Here is a 17353-nt window from a genome sequence, read left to right as displayed (position 1 = left end):
AAGAAGAACAACAACAACAAGAAGACGATGACGACAACTCCTAAACTGGAGGAATGCTTCTAACTTCTAACAATACTGCATTCCCAAGTAGTAAAAAGGAATTACCTCCCATTTCATGATCATCTCATGGGGTTCAGAAGCTTCAACTCGAATGTTTTCTGGGTTCTTGTCTGGAGCTTTGCATAAGAAATAAACCAAATAATAAAAGACAATGTGAAAATCTATTGGTTAGCAAGGGTTTCCATATACCTTTCCCCCCTACAGAGTCGCCAGCTAAATGTGATAAATCCTGTATTAATGTTGTCCCTAATAATCTGAGTTGGCTTGAAACGATAATAGTTCAGCAGAGAAAAAGGGAAATAATATTAGGAAATTGTCCAGTGTATAACACATTTCCACTGTAATAATGGCCTTTCCACACAAAATCTTTTAAAACATTTTTTTTGGCAGGAAATAAAAAGTTTCCTCTGTGGAGTTCCACATTGTTTTTTCACCCTTACGATCTGAAAACATGTTATTTCTAGTTTGAAAACGTTTTATCTGAAAACCCTTTTACAATTATTCTTTTGTGTGAAATGTTTTCAAAACATCTGCCTTGCTGTTTGGGCATATTTGAAACATTTTATCTTTCTTGCTGCATCTTCCACACTTCTGTGCTCTCACTGAACTTTCCCCTCAGCACTATTTTATCACTTCCCTGAGCACACATTCTTTATTTTAGCCTGTTTTTTTTAAAAAAAGTTAAATATTCGAAGCATTGATTACACACAGCAACGAAGAATCCATGTGTCAAGTCTTCAAAGCGTTGATTTTACAAATAGTCAAAAAAGAGAGGGGAAAAAACCCTTCATGGTGGCCATGAAAAGTTTCAAGGGGGGTGAATGTGAACAAACGAGGGGATCAAAAATGTTTTGCAAACATTCTGTAAACATTTTTGATGACTTGTGTCGAAAAGGCTGATGTTATCACCCAAACGTATCTCAACCATTTGTGGTACCAAAGGGCTCAGGGAGGCTTACATTGGCATAAGCCTAAGATCATACATAAAATTCACACAAAACAATCAATAAAAACAAATCATAAAACCATTTCAAACAATCCAGCTAAAAACCCCACATGGTGAAACATATTGTTTCTCCCATGGGAGGCTCAAAGAAGATTTTGTAGTCAGGAAACATCTGGCTGGCTTGATGGAAAGGCCTGGTGGAACAGCTCTGTTTTACAGGCCCTGGAGAATTGAGTCAGGCTCCACAGGGCCCTAACGTTACTCAGCAGCATGTTCCAGAAGGCTGTTACAGCCAGCCAGATATGCCTCGGGCCTGGGACCACCAGTAGATTCCCCTCCACCAAGCGGAGAGGTCTCTGAAGATGAAATTGGGAGATGCGGTTCTGCAAGCATGTAGGCTGCTTATGGTCTTATAGGTTAATACCAGAACTTTAAAGATGATCCAGTACTCGACAGGAAGCCACTGTAGATATTCCAAGTCTGGTGTTGTATGGTCTCTGCTGGCTGCTCCTGTAAGCAGCCTCACAACTGCATTTTGGATGAGTTTTAATTTCTGGGTCAGTGACAAAGGTAGGCCAGCATAGAGCGAGTTGAAGTAATCTAGCCTGGAGGTGACTGTTGCATGGATAACTGTGGCAAGGTCAGACTGGGAGAGGTAGCAGGCTAACTGCCTAGCCTGGCAAACGTGGAAAAATGCAATCTGGCCAGTTCTCATTATCTGGTCCTCCAACAAAAGGGTAGAGTCCAGGGCCATGCCAAGACTTTTCACTGATGAGGCCAGATGTAGGGCCTCGCCATCCAAGGCCAGCAGTTGGAAGTTCCCCGGCCTCTCCCCCCAACCCAGCCACAGAATCTCCATCTTTGCTGGATTAAGTTTCAGTCTGCATGTTTTCAACAGCTTCTAAACAATGCTGGAGAGCATCAGGGGCAGAGTCCAGCTGACCATCCATTGTAAGGATGAGTTGGATGTCATCAGCATACTGATGGCACTGTAAACCGTAGCTTCATACCAACTGGGCCAGGGGTTGCATGAAGATGTTAAATAACATTGTAGAAAGGATAGCTCCCTGCAGCACCCCACACCTGATGGGGTATAGCTTGGATACATTCCCCCTAGGTCAGGGGTAGGGAACCTGCGGCTCTCCAGATGTTCAGGAACTACAATTCCCATCAGCCTCTGTCAGCATGGCCAATTGGCCATGCTGGTAGGGGCTGATGGGAATTGTAGTTCCTGAACATCTGGAGAGCCGCAGGTTCCCTACCCCTGCCCTAGGTCATCCAGCACAAGGGTGTCCCTTTAACTCCAGCATCGGCGAGGCGGTGGACCAGAAGTTCATGGTCTACTACGTCAAATGCTGTGGTAATTAATTAATACCAGCAGTGCTGTGGTAATCTATTAATACCAGCAGTGCAGTCACACCTCAATCCAATTGGAGCCGAAGCTCAACCACAATGGTCTCTGTCCAATGACCAGCACAGAATCTGGGATGGTAGGGATCCAACCTTTGCGTCATCCAGGAAAATCTGTAGCTGTTCCTCAACTGTTCCTTATCTTACCCAGGAATGATAAATTTGAAACTGGGCAGTAATTTGCCAGTTCCAAAGGATCTAAAGATGGTCTTTTTAAGAGTGGGCACACTACTGCCTCTTTTAACCACCCTGGAAATACTCATTGGTCAAGGGAGAAGTTGATAATTTTCAATGGGGGTCTTGTTGCACATCCTCACAAGCCTTCACCAGCCAGGATGTGCATGGTCAAGGGGACAAATAGTGGATCAAGTAGCAGCCATCATCCTGTTGACATCAGTGTGGTCAAGCAGTCTGAATTGGTTTAGACAAGGACCAGAAGATGGGCAAGGGGCCTCTAATTCATTTACTGTATTAAACGTGGCTGGAAGGTCACGGCAGAGAGATGAGTTTTTATCTGTGAAAAAACTTGCAAAAGACTCACAGCTAGCCACTTCCTGAGATTTGGGACCTGTATTCAAGGTTGTAAGTGTCCGAATTACCCTAAACAATTGTGCTGGGTGTAAGCTCACAGTGCCATTGGTAGTGGCAACAAATATTCTTTTTGCCTCCTTCACTGCACTCTCGTAGGCTTTCATAAGTGTCCTAAATGAGTGTCTCGATTCCTTGTTGTGAGTATGCCGCCACACTTGCACCAGTCATCTCAGTTCCTGTTTAGTCCTCCTTGGTATACCAAGTGGCTGATTTGGACCGGGGACAGAGAGAACGCTGTGGTGCAACAATCTCAACCACTTCAGAGAGCTTGGTTTCTCAGCTCCCTATCAACTCTTTAAGAGAGTCACCAGCAGGTGGTGACTCCCACAGGATGTTCTGGAACCCAATGGGTCCATAAGTCTCCAAAGCTGGGCCCAAATATGCCTGTTGCCTAAGTAAGGGGGCATCCTGATTTCAATCCGAGCCTTAAGAGCAAAGTGGTCAGACCACAGCACTCTATCTGTAGAGGATAGGACAACATCCACACCTGCCACAGAGATCAAATCCAGAATGTGGCCTCCTTGATGAGTGGGGTCCTTGATGTTCATAAGGGAGAGACCTAATGTTGCCATGGATGACACTAGATCTGTGGCCACTGAAGATGAGGTTGAGTCAAATAGACATTGAAGTCCCCCAATACAATAAGTTGGGGAAACCTCAATGCCCACTCCAACACAACCTCCAGGAGCCACAGCAGGCTGTCAGTCAGTGTGCTAGGTGACCGGTACACCAACAAGGCAGCCAGTCTCTCCTCTGAGTCCCAACAGAGGCCTAAGCACTCTAAATCTGTGACCGGTGGGACGGGGTCACTTGAAAGGGGATGGAATCCTGAATGAGTATTGTCATGCCACCCCCCCTATGACCCGGCTTGGTGGATTGCCATGAAGCCGGGGGTGGATGAGTTCATTGAGGGTAACAGTTTCTCCTTCCCTCACCCAGGTCCCTGTGACACATGCTAGGTCCATCTGCTGTTCTTTGAGAAAATCCCAGAGAACAGTGGTTTTATTATTATTATGTGAATGTGGGACCACTTCTTGTGAGGTGAATTTGTGAAACCAATATAAAAAGTGCAACAACAAAATAATGTTTAAGGTATGTATGGTTCCTGTCATCTCAGCTAAAATGATCAGATAAAAATTAAGTGGTTGTTGAAAGCACCAGATGTTAATGGGAAAGTTCTAAGGAGAGAGCCTTATGGGATTAGCAAAACAGAAGGTATATCATTAGTATGAGGCACAGAACCGGAAGGCTGGGAATGGCCCAACGTTAAAAAAGGAGAATATAAATGGATAAGAATTGCAGAACAGCTGTTCTATAAAAAGTATTTTCAGAAACTAGTTAATTCATGTTATATGAAGAGAAATAGGTTCCGAATAGAAATTTGTCCAACATCCTTTACTACTGCGAGACTCACAATAAATCTTGCTAAATACCCTCACCAGAAATGGCTTTTATAGATATATAAAAGCACTAGACTGAGTCTTAAAAACACAGAATTATCTCTTGTAGCAGTTGTAGCCAATTTTGGCGTAGTTGTAGCCCTGTGGCATAGTAATCTCTTCCCAACCAACATTTGTGTGCGTGGGCATTCATGATATTGTAAGGCAAGTTTCCTCAAAATGAAGAGGGCAGCAGAAACAGTTCTTTCTCCTTTGCCCCGGCAACCCCTGCCCTCACAATGGCACAAGACAAAAGAAAGTGGGTTCGATCAGTTTTATTTATTTAAAATTATTGAAATTAACTAAATGGCTGATCTACATCACTGCTTATCCAAACAAGTTTATGATTTTGAAGAAGGGCTGCTATAGGCATCCATTCAGTCTGCTATTTGGATAGGACCATTCTGGCTCCAAACTTGGCTATTACTTCCACCAGTTTGCTTATTACTACTTACACAGCTGAACATGCAGAGAAGTGCCAAGATTCATCCCTCTCTCCCTACAAGGCTCCTACCAGATTCAAAAGATGCTGCTCAGCACCAATGGCACTCTTTTGCAAGGCATGTGATGGCCTGTTGTGGACACACCACTCATCGTGCCTGATACCCAGTGGTGTAACGCACCAGGCGCACACCAGTGCGGGGGCAGCTGGGGGTTGGGCAGGGGCGTAGGGCACAAGCATGCCCTGGGTGCAGTTCTCCCTCACTCTGGCTCTGCTGATACCACAGAATACTTGATGATTGATCCTACCGATCTTGAGCACTCCACCACATTCCTGCCAACTAGATGTGGCCTTAACAGTTTTATAACAAGGCTTATTTAACGAGGAAGGAGAGAAGGCGGCATGGTATAGCCCAATTTTGTCAGAACTTGGAATCTGAGCAGGGTTAGTGTTTGGAAAGGAGACCTCCTAAAAAACTCTGCAAAGAAAGGCAATGACAAACCACCCCTTCTTCTCACTTGCCTTGAATGACTTTGCTGGGGTTGCTGTATATTGACTGCAACTTGACAGCACTTTATACACACACATTTAACGAGGAACACCCTATCCACTGAGAAAGCATAGAGTAGGTTTAAAAAGTGCTTTGCACTTGGCCAGTCTGCTGAAAGCCTCAAAAATTCCTATTGGCCCTACAATAGCAACCAGTTAATTTCAAGATATATGTAGGGAGGGTTGGTGGGTGTGCTACAGCAAAATGCTGTGTGTAAATGGATGTTGTTGGATAAAACCCTCTTGCTGTACCCTCCTGATTGGCTGACTGAGTTCCCTGTGGACCAAATGAGCCCCTTGCCACATTCCTCATTTTGGGAGGCTGTTCAAGTTTTGCCAGATGAAATCTCCTCAGACTGGCAGAGTTTTGCAGACTGGAGATTGAGTAGATGGGAAATGGCAGTAGATTTACCAAGCCCATGTTTTGCTGTTAATAGCCATAATCAGCTTTGTTTCCAGATCAGATTTTTGGCTTGGAAAAGGGAGAGAAGCAAGAAAAGACTCACCCATGGTCCTGTCTTCCCTCATTCCTCTCTCTTCAACATCAGTTCAATCAGTTTTCCATTTTTATTTTCTGTGTATCGAGAACATTGCTAGGAAAAGGGCATGTCCCTTTCTAAATAGCAGGTGGTGTTTTAAGAAATGTCTTTTAATAGCAGGGAAGGGATTCACTTAAGACCATGTTGTAAAAGCATTTCCAAGAGCTCTTCAAAATGGCCTAATAAAAGACACTGGGTTCCAAACAGTCTACCATTTGGTGCCGCAGCAAGAGAGCTTGCATTGAGCTCTGTCTTTTACCACTATAATATTGTAATTTTAAAGCAACTACCAACAGGAAATTACATATTTTACTCTGATAATTTGGAAAGAACTTAACAGGTCTTGATATAGCTTTTCTTTATTTTATTTTATTTTACTCGTGTCCTCCCCTTTTGCAGAAAGTAGTTCTGTCACTTGGCTGCATGACCGGAAACCACAAGACGTAAGCCACCTGTGCCGGAGGCCCTACTTGCATAATTCATCAGCTGAAATACTGCAGTTTTTCTTTGGTTGTGGATGTTGTCTGCATGGGTGGGTTGACTTTGAAGGTGAAAGAGGGCAATTTCATGCAGCCACCCTAACCCATTCATGGTGCTCCATTTTGTTACTTTAGTCAGCTGAGGACAAATCCTGCAATGTTGCTAGAGATCTTGCAAAATTTTAAAGAAGAGATAACCTTTCAACAATGGCAAACATTACGGACTAAAAGTATTAAACTTACTGCATGCCAAATGCTGAAGGAGAATTGGTATAAACTGTTTTATAGGTGGTACATAACTCCTGAAATGATCAAGAAGATGATTAAACAAATTCATGGTCTCTACTGGAGCTGCCATGAAGAGGTTGAGTCCTTCCATATGTGATGGAAGTATTGGATCAAAAAAATCAAGAAGTATAGGATAGCTGTACACATGAAAATGAAAAAAAAAATCACATTAGAATTTCCCCTTACTGCCAAAACAATGTTATTGGGTATCTTGCTGGGAAACCTCTCTAAGAAGCTTAATGAACTATGTTGGCACTTATAACCCGCAGCAAGAGTAATAATTGCATCTTGTTGGAAAACCAATAAAGATCTTAATGCAGAACTTTGGAAAGATAAAATTAGAGAGTATGCTATAATAGCTAAACTAACAAGCCTTGTAAGTAGACAGTCAAAACATGAGTTTGATGAGAAATGGGTACTTTATTTCTTATTTGAGGCTGAATCGACCATGTAAAAAAATAATAACAGGAAGATTATTAATTTGTTAATGATTAAGAAACAACAAATATTTAGTAATGATGCTGCAGAGCCAGTGGATAGAAGGTAGTGAATTTTAAGACTTTGTAATGTTCTCTCTGATAATATTAGTTTTGTTATTTCAAGATCCAGCATGCTATAGCTAATATCGATAAGTTCTTCGGTAGATGCATTATCTTTTTCTGTTTTGTCTTTGTCTTGAAGGTTTTCTTTTTTTCTGTTTCATATTTCTCTTTTTTGTTTGTTAATTATACTGATTCAGGAGGCTTTCTCCTTCAGGGTAATCCCCATTCCAATAATCACCAACATTGATTGTGTGGTCCTGGTGTGGAATGCTGTGGAAAGTGTGGCTGTTTTGCTGATGTACCAGCTGCCTAGGACACAATCAGAAAACCTGTTGAGCCTGTTAGAGGTCATGCTGGGCTGGGCCTTGAGGTACGCTAGGCTGATTGTTCTGGGGGACTTCAACGTCAATGTGAATTCAGCCTCTGCCTCAGGAAACAGTCCTAGTGTTTCCATAGCAGCACTGGAACTCTTACGGGTCTCACACACCAAGCAGGTCATATGATGGATTTTATCTTTGGGATGGGCCTGGATGTGAGTCTGGTTTCTGTGTAAAGAGTGCCATGGTCAGATCAATTTGTCCTGAATGCCCAATTGGGTATCAATACCCTTCCTTGAAGATTTATGCCTGCCGGCAGAGACTAATGGATCCTATTCTGCAGGATCCAGTGCCCCACAGCAATTCCCTTGATGAGCTTCTGGAGGACTGGCAGGTGCTGCTCTCTGAAGCCATTGATGAGATTGTTCCTGGACATCCTCTTTATCGTGCCAATCTAGCTCCTTGGTATTTTGAGGAGCCATGGTGGATGAAGTGAGAACTAAGACAACTAGAGCAGGTGTGGTGGCAAACTCACAACAAAGCTGAAAGAACATCTAATAGGATGTTTATGAAATCTTATGAGATGGCAGTGAAGGCTGCAAAGAAGCAATTCTATGCCACTTTCATTGTGTCTGCTAGCTCACGCCTGACACAATTATTTAGGGTAATTCAGTCTCTCCCATTTTTCTCTGAAGGGCCTAAGAAAGTTTTTGACTTGGCTATTAGCTGAGAGGCTTTTGCAAGCTTTTTAGTGGATAAAGTCCTATAGCTCTGATGTGACCCCTTGGCAAAGTTTGATGCAATAGAGAAACTGGAGGTGCCTTGACTGTCTTCAGGTTCTATATTGGACCATTTCAGTCGTTCAACCAGGCCAATGTGGATAGAATGATTGCAGTTGTGAAGCCCTCGACTTGCTCTCTTGACCTGTGCCCAACATGGCTTGTCAAGGTCAGTGGCAATATGGGGCAGCACCCCTTGCAGGAAGTTGAGAAATCTTTTCCTCAAATTTGGGATTTTCCTGGAGATGCTGAAAGAGGTAGTGGTAACACTGGTATTAAAAAAGTCATCTCTGGATCCTTTGGATCCGGCCAACTACCGCCCAGTTTTGAATTTATTGTTTCTGGGCAAAGTAGTTGAGAGAGCAGTAGCAAAACAGCTGCAGGTGTTTCTGGATAAAACTTCAGCTCTGGACTCATACCAGTCTGGCTTCTGGTATGGTCATGGAATGGAGACCATGCTGGTCACCATCACCGATGATCTTTGGCTTCAGCTCGATTGAAGCAGATCAGCACTGCTGTTATTATTAGATCTAACAATAGCTTTTGGTCAATTATGATCTTTTGACCCACTGCCCTGCCCCACTGGGATCCAGGTTATGATATTACTGTGCTAACTTCATTTCTCCAGGGCCCAGGACAGCAGCTGGCAATTGTGGAGGAGGTGTCCCCATGACTCTCCCTTTCTTGTGGCATCCCAAAGGGGGATTCCTTGTTTTGATGTCATTTAACATCTATATGCAACCCCTGGCTCAGATTGTATGGAGTTTTGGGCTGGATTGCCATCAATATGCTAATGACACCCAGCTCTATCTGCTCATGAAGGGTCAGCTGGCTCCCACCCCTGAAATTCTGGCCAGGTGCCTGGAGGCTGGCCAGGTGCCTGGAGGCTTGAAAAAGAGCAAACTAGAATTGAATTTATGAAATACAGAGATCCTATGCCTGGGCCAGGGTGAGCTGGAAGTGAGCACCCAGCTGTCAAAGTTATATGGAGTAGCATTTTCTTCCATGAAAAGCCTAGGTGTGCTCCTAGATTCCTTTCTTTCAATGGAAGCCCAGATTGCACACATGGCCAAGGTAGCCTTTTACCATCTCTGCCAGGCTAGACAACTGGCTCCCTACCTGTCCCTCTCAGACATACAAGAAGAAGGAGGAGGAGGAGGTATTTGGATTTATACTCCACCTTTCTCTCCTGTAAGGCATCTCAAAGTGGCTTACAAACTCCTTTTTCCTTCCTTTCCTTGTGAGGTAGGTGAGGCTGAGAGAGGATGACAGTGACAGAACTACACTCTGATGAAGTGACAGAACTACACTCTGATGAAGTGTGACTAGCCCAAGGTCACCCAACAGGCTTCAAGTGTAGGAGCGAGGAAACAAATCCAGTTCACCACAAAAGAGTCGTCACAAAGGTGATCTATGCAACAGTCACCTCCAGGCTAGACTACTGTAACCTGCTCCATGCTGGTCTACACTTGAGACTGTTCCAGAAACTGCAACTGGTCCAAAATGCAGCAGTGAGCATCCTTACCTTTGTGTGTACTGCACATTCTTGTGTATTGTACATTAAAATATTACATTAATTATACACAGTAGTTATACAAAAGAAAAATAACATTTCATACCAGCTGGTGGTGTTTCATATCGTTCAGATGGTTCACTAGGTCGGCTTCTTCCAACTCCATTAACAGAGACAACACGAAATTGGTAATTTATGTAAGGGGCAAGTGGAACAACAGCTGTAGTAACATTCCCTGGGATCCTGATTAGTTCCTGCCACTTTCTGGGCTCCCATCGCTTTTCTTCAAATTCCACAATAGATTCTATAAAAGATAAAGAAGGGATAACACGATATGCAATGCATGGGAATTAAAGCCCATAGAAATGAACTGACAAAAAGGGGGAAAATATTAGGAAAAAAATCCTTCAACTAAGGCTGTTTTTGCATAGTCAAAAAATCACTGGGTGAACACAGAAAATATCCCTGTGCAGTTGGGAATTCTGCATGGTTCCTGAAGCTGCACAGGGTCTGCTCTGGTGTCACCCCATGATATTTACCTTAGCCTGAGATTTTTAAAAATATCCAGTTTGGAGGTTCTTTTTTAAAAAATCCTGGTGTTACCCTGCTTGTGCCTTTACCATGCAAACACCTATCAGGAGCAGGACTGGTTTATTTTTCCCACCCAGCCGCCTGATCTCCCTGCCTGATGTTCATTCAAGCTGCCACTCAAAAACAATAACCAATCAGAACGTGGGACACTGGGCAAGCTCACAGGTGCTTGCAGTTGCACTCAAAAGCAACAGCCAATCAGAACAATCACTTGGTATATTTTCCTCAGTACAAGCTATACTTTAAATCAATTAGCAACCTATCCACTAGTTTTTTCTCTTTAATGGCAAAATCTTACTTTACACCATTAAAATCACAGATAAATTTCTTCAATTTCTTCAAAAAAAAAAACAGCAATTGGGAACAGACCAATTTTATTTTTCCTGACCCCTCCACCTGATGTTCATTCAAGGTGCCAACCAAAAACAACAGCCAATCAAAATGTGGGACAATGGGCATGCTCAGACACGCTTCCAAAGTAAATACAGAAGTCCGGCTCATGTGGAGCAACCATTTCGTACTGGACCAAACTTTGCTCCTGGGGAGAAGCAGGGAGACATGAAAAGGGAGAAACTGGGATAAAAAACCCCCAGGCATATATGATCCTGGTTGAACCCCAGTGTAATTATGCCATGCAAAAACAGCCTAAGGCCACCTTTGCATGTTAGCTTCTTTCTGATCACTTGCTGTCACTGGCACAAAGTGAGATAATGATTTAAGACTCTTATCATACCGTTAATTGGGCTGTTGTTGTTGTTTCCAGTAACCCATGACAATCTAACACTTCTGTTCTGCTTCTCTGAGAGGTAGAGGTCTTCTGGTGGATCAGGGATATCTAAAAAATTGGAAAGAAATACAAGAAAATCAGAGGGTGATGTTTTGCCCTCAGCAACAGAAAAGACAGTGTTGTTGTATGTTTCCAAAAGGGTAATCAGAATGACACAAAATTAAGACCAATCGTTCATTTACTGTGCACCCTCCTCCAATGAACTGCAGTAGATATTTCAGAATAGCATACGAAAGAAACCAATGGATGATTAGTGACCCCATCCTCCCTTTAGTAAGTATTTGCACATCAATAGGAGAACACATCAAAAATAGTGAGAAACTATCAGTCCCCTTCAAAGAGTTGGAGTGAATCTGCCACTGGGAATGGCACAGCAGTTGCAATGGCGGATTCACACTCACTGGGGCACTTTCCCTGGGCTGATGGCTGTTAGATTCACCGCTGTTATCTGAGAGGGCAGAGCCAATCTGAGTCCTCTCAGGGTTCTTGCCCTCTCCTGGTTCCAGCTCACAATACAGGGAAAATCATCTATCCAACAGTTCAAGGTGGTAATGGTGGTAATGGCCACTAACCTGGATAGCTTTAAAAAGGGCTTGGACAGATTTATGGAGGAGAAGTCAATCTATGGCTACCAATCTTGATCCTCCTTGATCTCAGATTGCAAATGCCTTAGCAGACCAGGTGCTCAGGAGCAGCAGCAGCAGCAGAAGGCCATTGCTTTCACATCCTGCATGTGAGCTCCCAAAGGCACCTGGTGGGCCACTGCGAGTAGCAGAATGCTGGACTAGATGGACTCTGGTCTGATCCAGCAGGCTAGTTCTTATGTTCTTATGTTCTTAATGGTGAAAGGCTGAGACTCTTTCTGCTCAGGTATTGTAATTATGGTTGCTGTCTTGTCAGCAGTATCCTACTGGTCTCATCCCACAGTTTGTGATCTTACTTGGCCCTGAGCCCCAACTTACAGTCCAGCCGAGTGTCATTAACCTCCATGGGCATTAACCTCCAATGGGACCAGCACGCTAATGGTCTTGATCTTTCCAACTTCTCTCCTGACCTTCTCGATTCTCTCCCAGCCCTCTCAATTCCAGCTCTGATTGCAACACTCCTTCCGAACCCACCAGCCCCTCTCGCTGCTCAGGACGAGGGAAACGCTTTGATGGTATTGTGGCCTTTCACAACTCCACCAGCCCCAGTGCCTCAGTCTGCACACCCGCCTAGGTCTTCCAACCTTCTGCAGGTTCCTCCATAGCTGCCGCCCCATTCTTTCATGCCATCAATGTCAGCCTGTACGTGAGCTTTGTGAAACTCGCGTTTCTCTTTTGGTCCCAGGTAGCTCTATCGATACTTTTTCTTCTACTATTAGTGGCAATTGACTCTCCCACAGTAAGATAGATTTCTGGCACAGCATAGACATTGTCTTCCAATGATTAATAAAAAGCTGAAATTTAATAAGTGCTTCAAAATGCATTACAGTGCAATTAAGCCACATCATTCTTGGAGCTTGTTCTAAGAATTTACATAATAGTTCCACATGTAAACTACTCCCTGTATTTTTAAAAAGAAAAACTAGTGAATTATGTTTGGCCCCAAAACCTAAATTCCTTCTTTTGCCCAATAATATGACCAGGCAAAACTGAGATTTTACACAGGCAAATGATTTCATTATTAAATCACCATCAGGAAGTTTTATGAAATGTTTTTTAACTATTCGTTATTTAAGCTATTGTTTTTATGACTGTTGTTAAACATGTATGTTAGCTACCCTGAGCCTAGCTTGGGCCTGTGAGGGCAGAGTATTAACTCTAGATAGATAGATAGATAGATAGATAGATAGATAGATAGATAGATAGATAGATAGATAGATAGATAGATAGATAGATAGATAGATAGATAGATAGATAGATAGATAGATAGATAGATAGATAGATAGATAGATATAGATAGATAGATAGATAGATAGATAGATAGATATAGATAGATAGATATAGATAGATAGAATAGATAGATAGATAGATAGATAGATAGATAGATAGATAGATAGATAGATAGATAGATAGATAGATAGATAGATAGATAGATAGATAGATAGATAGATAGATAGATAGATAGATAGATAGATAGATAGATAGATAGATAGATAGATAGATAGATAGATAGATAGATAGATAGATAGATAGATAGATAGATAGATAGATAGATAGATAGATAGATAGGCTTCTAAGCCAGGCTTTTCCAAACTGTGTTAAGTTTCTACTAGCAAATGATTTTTCCCCCTGCACAGATGAGCATTCAGATCCTTTGATCTGCAGTCTGAAGTGGCAAACGTATTTGTCAGGAGCCACTTCCTCACTACTACATTTGTAGACCAGGCTAAAAACTTAAGTGGGTCAAAAGCTAAAACATCAGTCATCTTGGCTACTTCTCTCTTTGCTCTTTACATTGGATTGTCATTACTTCCACAGTCTCAGCAAACACAAGGAAGGCAGGGAAGATTTCTGGGGAGTATAGGCCCATTCAACAGCCAACCCATATATATATATATATATATATATATATATATATATATATATATATATATATATATATATATATATATATATATATATATATATATATATATATATCTATATATATATATATATATATATATATATGTATCTGTATGTATATATATATGTAATAATAATAGCCAGCAATATATGTATGTATATATATATATATATATGTAATAATAATAACTGTATAATAATATATGTATATATATGTATGTATGTATATGTATGTATGTATGTATATATATATATGTATATATATATATAATAATAATATATGTATGTATATATATATATATATATATATATGTATATATATTAATATATATATATATATATATATATATATCAACCAATTCCATTCTCTCCAAATTGGGACGTATAGGGCCAGAGAAAAGTAACACACCAATTCCTTCCTGCACAGGAAGAGGGTGTGAATTGATCACAGGTGGCACTGGATTCCAGAGGGAGGAGTGGGCAAGGAGCGAGAGAGGACTCTTCTACAGATCCAACATTTTTTCCCCTCATAAATGTTAGGGAAGAAATTCAATGTGTGGTTTTTTTTCCCATGATGACATATGATATTTCTTTCTCATTGAAGGAAGAAAAAGAGGAGAAGCTACAATCATTCCTCAACAAAGGTCACATTCTATTCCTTGCATCCGCCACAGCGGGATCCTTATTAAGCAACTGTCCCGGCAGCAGGAAAGCAATGAGGCAGAGCTAGAGGAAGACTCGGTATAAATATATGAATGTAATAGACGGCCAAAAATAGAAGTGCCGGTTCTTTAAAAGGCAGTGAAATGTCTGGTAATATGAAGTGCGATGGCATCTACATGGAACTAACAGGAACACAGCTGGGGGTAGCATTTCTACAACCTTGGCACTGGCAGCCAAGGGTGAAATTAAATGTGTGTGTGGTAAAGGGGAAAGTTGATCAGAATCAGTTTTCGGTCAACTTTGCTCAGAAACAATGGAAACTACACTTCTGTTCATTTATTTGGAACATGTAACCAGCCTTTGTGCCCTAAGGCATTCACGGTGGCTATAAGTCAAAAGTTACAAATGGCATTGTATTGTCATTTGTAACCTTTAGCTTTTAGCTATCTCTGATTACTCTAAGACCAAATATATCAAGCTAAAACACATAAAGAAACCAGCAGTGCAAACCAATAGTTTAAAAATGTCTGAAACATAAGCTGCCAGAGTCATCCTAATTAGAGTTACTCTAAGTTCAATGGTTTTAATGGACTTAGAAGGGCCTCTGCCAAACAGGCTGGTCATAGGATGGTGCTGTATATGCGGTTGAAAGCATGGATACATAGGACCATCTGGCACCTTAAACATGTTAATATAGGTACCTGCATAACTTAACTGAGAGCCAGTGTGGTCTAGTGCAGGGGTCAGCAACCTTTACCACCCAAAGAGCCACTTGGACCCGTTTTCCACAGCCCCGAAGATCTATGGAGCCGCCTCCGGTTCGGCCCCTCCAATCCCCTTTCCTTTCAGTGCTGGGAGGCAGAGGCACCAGGCAGTGAAACCCCCTCTGCCCGATAGAGAAGGCAGTCACCTGCGCTGTAGGGCACAGGGGAGATGGCATCTGTGGCCTGCCCAGTGCCGCCGCCTTTCGCGCTGCGGGAGGCAGTGGCGCCAGGCAGGGAAACCCCCTCTGCACAGAGCAGGCAGGCTCCTGTTCCGTGGGGCAGAGGGGGAATGGCAGCTGCAGCCTGCCTGTGCCGCCACCTCTCAAACTGCAGGAGGCAGTGGCACCAGGCAGGGAAACCCCCTCTGCCCGATGGGGCAGAGGGGGATGGCGGCTGAGGGGATAGCAGAGGGGGGATTGTGGCTGCTCTGGAGGGACTCGCCCACGCTACCCTCTGACCTCCTGGGGTCAGAGGGTAGCGTGGGGGTGTCCCTACAGCCCTCCAGAGCAGCACTGGAAGGAGAGGTAAGTGGAGGGGACACAAAAAACGGTGCCCTCACGCCTCTGGTTCGGCCCCTCAACTTGCCTTTCCTTCCAGCGCTGCTCTGGAGGGCTTGAGGGGCACGCCAACACTACCCTCCGACCTCCAGGCCATGCAGAGCCGCAGTATAAGGCTGAAAGAGCAGCAAGCGGCTCCGGAGCCGCAGGTTGCAGACCCCTGGTCTAGTGGCTAAAGCATTGGAGTAGGATCTGGGAAACACAGCTTCAAATCCCAATTCATTCCATGGAAGCTTGCTGGGTGACCTTGGGCCAATCACACACTCTTGACCCTGGCTAGTATTTGGATTGGAGACCACCAAGGAATACAAGGGTGGTGTCACAAAGGGTAAACCACCTCTGAACCTCTTTTGCCTTGAAAACACAAGCAAAAGGTGCTTGTGTACGTCACTTTTGACTTGATGACCAAAACAAAAACTATGGCAAGTCTCTCACACCTGAGGAACCATCAGAGATATGTCACTTCCTTTGGTAACCATCCACTGATGATTGGGTATACATGAAAACCTTAAGATAATATGGTCGTAGACCAGGGGTAGGGAACCTGCGGCTCTCCAGATGTTCAGGAACTACAATTCCCATCAGCCCCTACCAGCATGGCCAATTGGCCATGCTGACAGAGGCTGATGGGAATTGTAGTTCCTGAACATCTGGAGAGCCGCAGGTTCCCTACCCCTGTCCTAGACCATTAATGCCAAAAACTAACTGCAAGTCAATTTTTAGCATTCATCAGAATGTTTCAACAAGAGGGCTTTTGTGAGACTTCTTGCATGCTCTACAAGGAAGATGTCTGCACTTCCACACTACTACAGTCATCATGTAGTCTCATAATGTCATTCAATTTGCTTCTAGCCCATGTAAACAACTACAGAGCCAAAAAAAAACCCCCTTTCTTCTCCCTTGTCCTTGACATGCTCCCAACTAGTCTTCTTCTTGTAATGATGATTGTTCCCTTTTGTTTCTATTTGGTTGGAAATATCTCCTCCCAATGAAAGGAGGAGGATTATGTTTCCAAGTAAACATAATCAGGATGAGGATGGTGAGGTCATGACTCTTTTTCAGATCTTTAATGATGATTCCTTTGGTCAGTACAGTAATGAATCTGATGGGCAACCCAATCCAGAGGACTGGGGGGAGGGATGATGGAGATGGCACTGCTGCAGCACCATCCTGCCACCTACAGAAAGCTTTTCAGTAGCACTAGAAGGCAAAAAAAGAACAGTAACAACCCCCCCCCCATACCACTAGAAAGCCCTCCATAGGGATCCATGGACTTACGCCACCCTTTGGAGCCTAAATCTGACAGATCTGGAGGCAAAGATGGGGTGGAAGCCAACTAATGGGCCTTTCCCCATTTTCTTCTATCCCCCCTATGCCATGCGCTGCTCTCAGCGTGCGGCATCCCAGGTGCACGCTCGGGCGTCCCCACTCTGCGCGGGGTCATCAAAAGGCGCCCTTAAGAAGAGCGCCTGGGATGCCGCGCGCTGAGGGGGCGCGACATCGGCAGCGTCGGGGCGGCTGCGCTGTTGCTGCCCCTGTCATGGGGAG

At 43.4% G+C, this 17353-nt stretch overlaps 1 protein-coding gene across 5 annotated transcripts in view; it reads right to left on the bottom strand.

The window, feature by feature from the left end:
• Positions 1–17353, bottom strand: part of CHL1 (cell adhesion molecule L1 like) — a 297367-nt gene that overhangs the window by 32348 nt on the left and 247666 nt on the right. For all 5 annotated transcript variants that reach the window (XM_048490908.1, XM_048490907.1, XM_048490904.1 and 2 more), the window contains 3 exons: positions 11219–11320; positions 10001–10198; positions 106–176 (listed from right to left, as the gene is read on the bottom strand). In XM_048490908.1, coding sequence (XP_048346865.1) covers positions 106–176; positions 10001–10198; positions 11219–11320 — 371 coding nt within the window. The remainder of the gene's footprint in view (positions 1–105; positions 177–10000; positions 10199–11218; positions 11321–17353) is intronic.

This window comes from Sphaerodactylus townsendi, linkage group LG03 (genome assembly GCF_021028975.2).
Source record: "Sphaerodactylus townsendi isolate TG3544 linkage group LG03, MPM_Stown_v2.3, whole genome shotgun sequence".
Taxonomy (NCBI): Eukaryota; Metazoa; Chordata; class Lepidosauria; order Squamata; family Sphaerodactylidae; genus Sphaerodactylus; species Sphaerodactylus townsendi.
This window is presented reverse-complemented; position numbering and strand designations above follow the sequence as displayed.